The 9,070-nt window shown below is 41.8% G+C and overlaps 1 protein-coding gene across 1 annotated transcript; it reads right to left on the reverse strand.

Moving 5' to 3' along the window:
- Positions 1-630: 630 nt before the first annotated feature.
- Positions 631-2,532, reverse strand: LOC147885801 (low-temperature-induced cysteine proteinase-like). Its single transcript, XM_087396221.1, has 5 exons — positions 2,061-2,532; positions 1,645-1,880; positions 1,421-1,561; positions 847-1,299; positions 631-714 (listed from the first exon to the last, which is right to left on the reverse strand). The coding sequence occupies exons 1-5, from the start codon at positions 2,530-2,532 to the stop codon at positions 631-633; spliced, it is 1,386 nt and encodes a 461-aa protein (XP_087252347.1).
- Positions 2,533-9,070: the final 6,538 nt, after the last annotated feature.

Raw genomic sequence — 9,070 nt, forward strand, 5'->3', positions numbered from 1 at the left:
CAGGCTTCACCCAAAGAACCTAGCATTATAGTAGCAATAATGGCATAAGCTTAAGTGCACAAAGGTGATGAAAAGCCCAAGGCAACTCCACTAGATAGTCCGACAATATAAATCCTTGTTGAGACCATGAGTATGCCTATGTTAGCAAGCTTGAAGATAGACAACTTGGAGGATCTTGGGAAGAACACCAAGGGAGCCCTCTAGAGAGCTTCGAGTATTCAAGTGGAGTTCCATTGAAGCGGTAGCACAAGGGGTGTAAGGCAAGGACTCCTACGCACGACCCAAGACATAGGAAAGGACTTGAGTGTATCAATCCAAGCCACAAAGAATGGGAATGCAAGCCAAATCCCTATGTACAAGTTTTGTTATAATTTTTTAAAAAAATAGGCAAAAGAGACCTTACGTGAATACAAAGCCAAAAGATTTATTTGATGTCTCAATGCATATAAAACAAATCAACGTTCATGTTTCACTCATGTTTTTGGTACCAAAAATAGTTATTGTTTGTGATCTTTCTTTGGTAGAACGATATGTGTTTCATAGAAATAGCCATAAGTGCGAACATAGCGCCTTGGAGAATTGGGTTCCCAAGCGAAATATGCACACAGTACTATCCTACTCTTGATCAACCTACTCTTGAGCAACCAAAGCAGCGCGCCTTACAGTTGCAACCGAGCGTTCCATCATCTTCATCCCGATCATATCTGTGTCACTCTGCAGTACGTGATCAATGAAAGTGTTAATATTCTGCTGTGGTACTTGTTACGTGTGTTGTGTCGACGTGAAGCCCATGAGAATCACTGAAACATTCACAAAGTTTCTTTGTATACATCACAATATACTTACACTTCGGCACGTTCCTCTCTTCAAATCGCAAATCGGATACTCCATTGGACAGCAGTGGTACCCGTCGTCACAGCATGTCGCGGATTCCATGGGGCAGCAACCCCACATGTAGCAAATGCTTTCGCTCGAGAAGAGACAGCAGCAGGTGGTACTTGCTGGGCACGAGTATTCTTCATCATCACACACTGCCTCCGGAGCTGGAGGAGGTATGGGATGTGGAGGTTCGGGGGGCATGTTGCTCCTCTTAATTGGATAGGAAGGTTGGAGATTTATGCCACAGATGCCATCCGGTTGATTCACGCCTTTCTGAAGTCTTATGTAGCCGTTTTCCCCCCAATAGGCACCCCATGAATTTTTCACTATCCAGTAATCGGTTCCACGTTCGGTTCCGTAGCCAACGACAAGAACTCCGTGGTCTAGATCTTCTCCACAACTTCCGCTCTTCAGAATGCCCTGACATTTCAAGTTGGATTATTGATTTTGTGAGTGATCGAGACTCGAAGGCTACCCTCAAATTTACAGAACATGAATAAGGATACCAAATACCAGACGACGTTAGGAGCTATATGCTTACTCCTGCATACAACTGAAAATCTCGACCTCCAGCATCTATAGCTACGCTGACAGGTTGATTTGCCACCGCTTTCAGGAGGGCTTGCTCGTCAGATTGTGGCACATCTTCGTAGTCCTCCATCGATACGACGTGAGAATTTTCCTGCAATAAAACATAACAGTTCCAAAAGCTTTCGTATGAAAGCAAAGCGGCGGCGAGATGTTACATTCTGAGAAGACACTGACCTTGTTCTTGTCACAAACGCCTTCAGCTGCCTTGTAAGGATAATCTTCGTCAGTGTCTATGCCCCCGTTTGCGATGATAAATTCGAATGCGTAGTCCATAAGGCCCCCTCTGCAACCTTGATTTATTGCACGGTCGCAATCCACAAGTTCCTGTTCCGACAGCGAAAGCAACTTACCCGTAACGATCTGGTTAGCAGCTTCAACGGCTGCAACAGATGAAAAGGCCCAACAACTTCCTGCAATAAAAAAACGCAGTTTCTGATGGTAAGCTCCTAGCTAGCTGAGAGATACAGAGATTTAAGCACGTATCTTGTGATCATAAGGACAAGGTACACGCCAGATAACACCAAAAAAATTCCATTGTTGATGTTTCAACTTTCGGAAAAGCAGAGAAAACTCAGGATGAGTTCTCTTACCACAATCTCCCTGGTCTTTCACCTTTGTGACCGCGCCTTTCTTTCTCCAATCGATTGAATTAGGAAGGTTCGTAGCATTCTCATAGCTAAACTGAGACCTCCTTGCCCTCACTCCTTCGTGACCCAACGGACGTCTGAAGCCCCCTTGATGTCTGGCCTTGAACTCGTCGTAGGTTAAGTCCGCAAAGTTGTTCATCCCCAGCCAGTAGCCCCGAATCTGCTTGTTCCTCTTTTCAATGTAGTGCAAGTTGTCTTTGAAGATCTCAAACCGCTTCTGCATTTCTTCGAGGCTGTTGCAAAACCTCTTGTGTTTGACTATCCACGCCTCGTAAAGGGGAAAAGCGTAAGAATCAGATAGCCCATCATCGGCCTGCTGATCATCGACGTAAGAAGTGGCAAAGAGAAAGCCGAGGAGGACTAGACCAGCAACAAACACGAGCGAGCTTCTTCTGATCCATTCCATGATTTCCATCACGCGGCCAAACAGCAAACTCCAAAGTTGATGCATGAGCTTTTTTCATATTGGCAGCTATTTATAACTCGAAGAAAGCGTCCATCATTGATTTTTCGACCGTGTCCTCAACGCAACCGACTTACTAGGATTTAGGTTAATGGGGGTTAGTGTATTCATTTAGCTTTTTGTGAATAAATTTTCTTAAATAATTAAATCTTTCTTTTTGCATCCAAAAGAGCTTTCTTTTATGCTATATTAGGAGGCTGTACTCATGTATTCTATACTTCCGGTGGTTACACACCACCCCAAGTGAGAAAATCCATGGATAATTTATCATTACAAGGGGAAAAAAAGGACCTCATTTATTACAAGAATGTGAAGACACCTGCGTGGTTTGAGCTGTATAACTTACGATTGACTGGCATGGGTTTGAATCTTCCTTTGAGCTCATTTTTAGTTATGGGCAGATGATGGGCAGGGGGAGTGGCTAGCCCATGCTCATGGGCATCCTCTTTTTACAGAACAAAGCATGTGTTTCCATGTGGCATCCATCCCCTTCTTGGGCATGGGCAAGCACCTGTGTCCGCCCTCGTATGTCTTGTGTTATGTTTGGAGTCTTCGTTATTTGTTGCAACTTGCATTGACAAGAGATTTTCTTCCTTGGCCATGCTTTGGTTGCATTGTTCTATTTATTGCTTTACGTCATTGACCTTGCTTGGTTTACTTGTAGAAAACAAGTTATGCTAATAAAACTTTGTAGTAGTTGATCAAGACAGAACTAGATGACCTTCTATAGCTGTATAAATTATTTGATCATGAATGACAATCTTTCTCAACTGTATTGAACTTATTTGTCATATAATTACATGAACATGCTTTTCCTCATTGGCCTTGCTCTAGCTTGTTGATCTACATCTATTGTTACTTCACTGGCTAGAGGTTGCTTTGCTCTGCTAGGAGAAAATACTATATGTTGTTACCTCATCATAGGCATGCAATGGATCAAGGTGCATCTTGATCGCAAATAACAAACTTCTGTAGCTATATAACTTATTTGATTGGTAGTAGCAATGCATCACTGCATGCTAAGAAAGACAATTGATCTCCCAGATCGAGTATGTTTTTCAGAGCCAACCACAAATATGAGCCCTTTTTTTTTGCAAGGTGTCACCATCAATCTAAGAATAAAAAATTGTTGAAGTATGATGCAAGAATAAACTTTCATTAAAATGCATTGCATAGCCATTTTATTAAGTTTTGGAATTGGTGCCTTGATTCTTTTGCTTTTGGAACTTATATATTTCTTTTTGAATATATTATGTTTCATTTTGTACTTATGAATGCATCATCCATTAAAGGCATGTGTCATTCACAAAAGTAAATCCTCCATGATGCTATGTAATACTATGAAAATGAATTTTAAGCATGGATTGATTGCCAACCAATCATCTTCCAATCATTGATATGGTATTACAATAGACTGACTCTCCTTCACACCTAATTGCTTGATTTATCTACATTCTCCTCCATTCCAGTGCGAAAATCAATGGAAATATTCTAATATGATCAATACATATGATCGCTCTAGCATCTACATCCTCCACTCCAATGAGAACATCAGTGTGGTATCTTGGATATCCTTAGTATCTCTAATTGCACTAGTTCTCTTACTAATTCCTTGATGTACATGCATCGATGGTCTCCTTATTGGCTTGTTTTCAAGGCAAAATAAGTCTTCTATACTAGTGACAATGATCACATCCAACACAAGTCATGCCTTCAATTTTAGATTAATCCTTGTAAGGACATCACTTTCAACATTTGAAATACCTATCACTATCACATCATTGTTATGCTCTCATTCATACATTTTGAGAGCTATCTCCTCTTGGAAAAATAGATTCTATAGTCACGAGTATCTCGTACATGCATTCAATATATTAGCTGACAAGAGGATACTCGTCTATTGATGTGTCTTAGGATCTCAATTACAGTATAGAAATGGATATTTGAAGTATCTAGTTAATTGTTTTGGTAGTCCAAATACATCCCCCCCTGCAACATGATAACATTCTTAAAAGGTATTATGTACTGGAAATGGAGGAAAAGAGGGATCTAGATGTAAGGTTATAGAGAGTTCTAAATTCATTTCTTTTAGCACTTTCCAATTATATCAATGCACAACTCTTCCTCCTCTACGCGATTGCTAAATAGCTTTACCCAATGAGAAGGATGTATGGAGCTTTTGAAAGACCTTTATTGTCATGTTCAATCAATTTGTATAGTGACTGTGATATCAATTCCATGCCAACATGATGGGAGAAGTAGAGAAGATCAACACCACAAAGGGTTGGTAGTCCAGGAATGAAAGTGTTCATAAGATACATGCTCCATCTCTTGTAACCCTATTTCATTGTAGATGGAAACCATTGGAGAAGTAGAGGACATCAATACCACAAAGAAGGAAATGAAAGTGTTCATAAGATGTAAGCTCCATCTCTTGCAACCATGTCTCATCATAGATGGAAATGGGTTGGAAACTAAGTCCATACACATGGATTTATAGGTGCTTTGAATAGTTACATTTCTTCCACAACTAAGGTTCTCTATCTTCCACCACATTTAATGGTAATACATTATAAAAAGCCGTCTTCATCAGGTTTTTCAGTCTCATAGACCCATCGGTCTTCTGAAGACTTTAATAAACTTTCTTTCTTTCTTTCTCTCTCGGAGATGAACAGACCAACAATAAGAAGTAGATCCTCTTATTTGAACAATACAATTTTCTACCTTGTCAAGTAGTTCTCATACTAACATAGTCTTGTTCTTTATGGGTGAGCTCAGTTAAACAAGCAAACATAACATTTAGCCTTAAAATACTATACATATCAATAGCTCAAGGAGATAGTATTTGAAACACATGAATTAGATGAATCTCTTATTTTTTGCAAACTGCTCTTCAAGTGCATGTATTTTGTGCAATTAAAATTATATGGATGTGTCATTTCTGCATTTTGTTTTTTTCCTAGAGAAGCTAAAATGGATTTCTTATTGGGATTGCATATTCACATAATCACATGGATTTTCTTGTGATTACGTGTCATGATGATGTATTTCACTCAATCATGGACATAATAATGCCTTTGTGCTATCAAGTGGCCTTGACCTGGAAACCAAATATATCCCAGCAGTAGTCTTATACTGGTGATAGTATTAAGACCACCATGGGTAGTTTAACACAATACTACCGACAGTAGTACTCATAATATTGTAATACTATTACCGCCGGTAGTAGCAATATTCCCACCAAGAATTGTGTTGCTACCAGTGGTAATTGACATACTACTACCGGTAGTACTAGTATTACCAACGATAATATAGAAATTACTATTGGTAATACTACCGGTCCAAGATATATGCCAACCGTCGGGCTCATTTTCACCAAAAGTGGATTGAGAAGAGGTAAAAATTATCTTGTCTCCAAGTCTTGTCCAAGGGGCCTGGTTTAGGAAGTGGTTCCTAGTCCCATGTCTTGAACAGGATGGGGGGCTAGTTAGAACCATGACCTAGATCCAGGTTTCCTCGGAACTTGCATGTAGCCTAGTTGGCAGTGTGTCAACTCCGTCCAGCCATCAGGCCACACATGGCCCCCATCTGGTGTCCAAACCAGGACCTACCAGATAACCGAGCTACTCAAATGCCTTCTCCTCATATGGAAGGCTTATAAGTAGAGTTAGCTAGTTCTCGCATAGTGACATGAGAGTGGAGCATTGATATCTAACACCCTCCCTCAATGTCCACCTGCAAGTGAACTTACTTTTTCGGCCCAATGCCAAGTCAATGAAGATGCCTCTCCAGCAAGTCTCTTCCAAGAGCCTTCGTGAAGATGTCCGTAGCATTCTTTGTAGTCGGAGAGTACACCAAGTCGGCCTCTCCATCCATGATGAGCTCAGATACAAAGTGATATTGAATCTCAATGTGTTTTGTGCGAGCGTGTAACACTGGGTTCTTTGCAATCACCATGCAACTCTGATTGTCACATGATAACTGCGTAAGGCTTGTTCTGCACTACACCCATGTCTCCTAAAATCCTCCTCAACCACACTACCTCGCAAGAAGCAAAGCATGCTGATTTGTACTCAGCCTCGGTAGAAGAAAGAGCAACTGTGGGTTGCTTCTTGCTGACCCATGACACAGCTCCAGATTCAAGTGAGAAACAGTAACCTATCACTGATCTCCTACTGTGCACATCTCTTGCCCAATCCGAGTCACAAAATCCAGTCAAGATGTTGCCCTTGGTATAGGTGATGCCATAATCAAGTGTGCCTTTGATGTATTTCAGCACCCGCATCCCTGCCCTCCAATGGTTCTCTCGGGGCTTATTGGAAAACCTGCTTAGTACACCAGTCACAAAGCTGATGTTCGGCCACGTGTTGCACAAGTAAATCAAACTGCCCACAAGCCTTCTGTACTTCACTTCATCCACTAGTGGTGATGAATCCTCATTTGAGAGCTTCACATCAACCTCCATAGGGGTACCAACTATCTTGCACTCAGCCATGCCAAATCCTTTCAGTATCTCTCCAGCATACTTCAGCTGTGAAGTGATCTATTTCGGCTCTTGCCATACTTTAATCCCTAAATAGAAATGCATCAGTCTGAGGTCTGTCATTTCAAACTCTCTTCCTAGCAAATGCTTTGTTTGTGAGATCTTCTCTTCATGGTTCCTTGTTATGACAAGGTTGTCCACATAAAGGACCATGATCATACAGTTGCCTCCTTCTCTGAAGATATACAAATTTGCATCATATGGGCTCCTCCTGAACCCGTTTTGCAGAAAGTAGGCATCAATTCACTAGTACCATGCTCGTGGGGCATGTTTCAACCCGTAAAGTGCCTTCTTTAGTTTACAGACTTTACCTTCTAAATTGGGGATCTCAAAACCTGGTGGTTGTTCCACGTATACCTCCTCCTTGAGATCTCCATTCAGAAAGGCAAATTTTACATCCATCTAAAACACGGGCCAAATTCCCTGGGCAACTAAAGCCAAAACAATGCGAATTGTGGTTAGTCGAGTTGTGGGAGCAAAAGTATCCTGATAATCAAAACCATGTACCTGTGCGAATCCTTTTGCCATGAGTTGAGCCTTGTACTTATCGAACGTGCCGTTGGACTTGTACGTGGTCTTGTACACCCACTTGGTGTCGATTACCTTGCATTTCGGTGGACAATCCACAAGGTCCCAAGTGTTGTTCTTCATTATGGAGCCATACTCCATCTGCATAGCCTCCATCCACCTATCATCACCCTGTGCCTCTTCAAGACACTTGGGTTCATCAGCACGGATCACCTCTGTCATCAAAGCCTAGTTGACCAAGTGTTCTTGCGCCCTTCTTTGCTCCTCTAATCTCTTGGACCGGTAGTGTTCGGATGGTTCCTCGTCAATGGCTGGAGGTTCTCTGCCATCTAAAAGCTGCTTTACCCACTTCGGGAATGGCTGTTGCCATTGTGGTTCTATAGGCTCTTCTTTATCTTCTTTATCTAGAATCCTCCCAAGCACCGTTGGGGGAGTTCGGTCTGCTGTTGGTGGTGGTACTGGATGGATATCCTAGTCCTGGTTTTCTAGGAAGAAAGCATCCTCCTCCAATTGATGTGGCTATTTTGAGAAGACCACATCACGACTTACTATTACCTTCTTGGTAATAGGGTTATAGAGGCGGTAACCCTTCGCCTCTTCATTATAGCCCAAGAAAATACACTTCCAGCTCTTTGGTTCCCATTGAATTATGTTAGCATCAGGGACATGCACAAAACAGTCACATCCAAAAACTCTGAAGTGTGCAACTAAAGTCATCCCATTCGCAGCCTTCATGTAGCTATGATTGAGAATGTAAACTACTGTGTTACATGCTTCAGCCCAGAAAGTCTTTGGCAAATCTTTCCCTTTCATCATACTCCGTCCCATTTCGCAGATGACGCGCATCTTGTGCTCTGCTACTCCATTTTGCTATGATGTATGTGGCGGGGGTTTCTGCCTCTTGATCCCGTGACTTTTGCAGTAACTTTCGAATTTAGTTGATGTGAACTCTTCACCTCTGTCTGATCTCAATTTCTTCACCTTCCTCCCCAATTCTTTCTCGGCCATTACATGCCATTCCTTGAACTTACTAAAAGCCTCGTCCTTAGTCTTCAGGAAGTATATCCATATCCTTCTACTGTAGTCATCGATCAATGTCATGAAGTAATAGGAACCACCCAAAGCTTCCATCTCCATCTTTCCACAGAGGTCCGTGTGAATGAGCTCTAGAGGAGCCTTTGCCCTGCTGGCCTCTTTAGGAAAGGGCTGCTGATGCTGCTTGCCCATCATGCAAGCTTCACATACATCGGGTAGATCTGAAATTTCTGGTAGGTCTGTAATCATTCCACTTTTATGCATCTCCTTCAAAGAATTAAGGTTTAGATGCCAAACCTCTCATGCCACAGCTTAGTGTTCTTCATATCGGCTCGAGCACTGAAAGCTGAGAGTTTGTAGATGTTGCGCCATGTACCTTTACCA

This window comes from Dipteris shenzhenensis, chromosome 25 (genome assembly GCF_047967505.1).
Source record: "Dipteris shenzhenensis isolate YYH24624 ecotype China chromosome 25, Dip_SZ_1.0, whole genome shotgun sequence".
NCBI classification, from domain to species: domain Eukaryota; kingdom Viridiplantae; phylum Streptophyta; class Polypodiopsida; order Gleicheniales; family Dipteridaceae; genus Dipteris; species Dipteris shenzhenensis.

What these genes read in the sequence shown, in the direction of transcription:
- LOC147885801 (XM_087396221.1), bottom strand. Translation starts at nt 2,532, where the DNA reads ATGGAAATCATGGAATGGATCAGAAGAAGCTCGCTCGTGTTTGTTGCT. An exon ending in GAAAGACCAGGGAGATTGTG is followed by an intron (nt 1,881 to 2,060) that starts GTAAGAGAACTC and finishes TTTTTATTGCAG; the next exon opens with GAAGTTGTTGGGCCTTTTCA. An exon ending in ATTTTCAGTTGTATGCAGGA is followed by an intron (nt 1,300 to 1,420) that starts GTAAGCATATAG and finishes TTGAAATGTCAG; the next exon opens with GGCATTCTGAAGAGCGGAAG.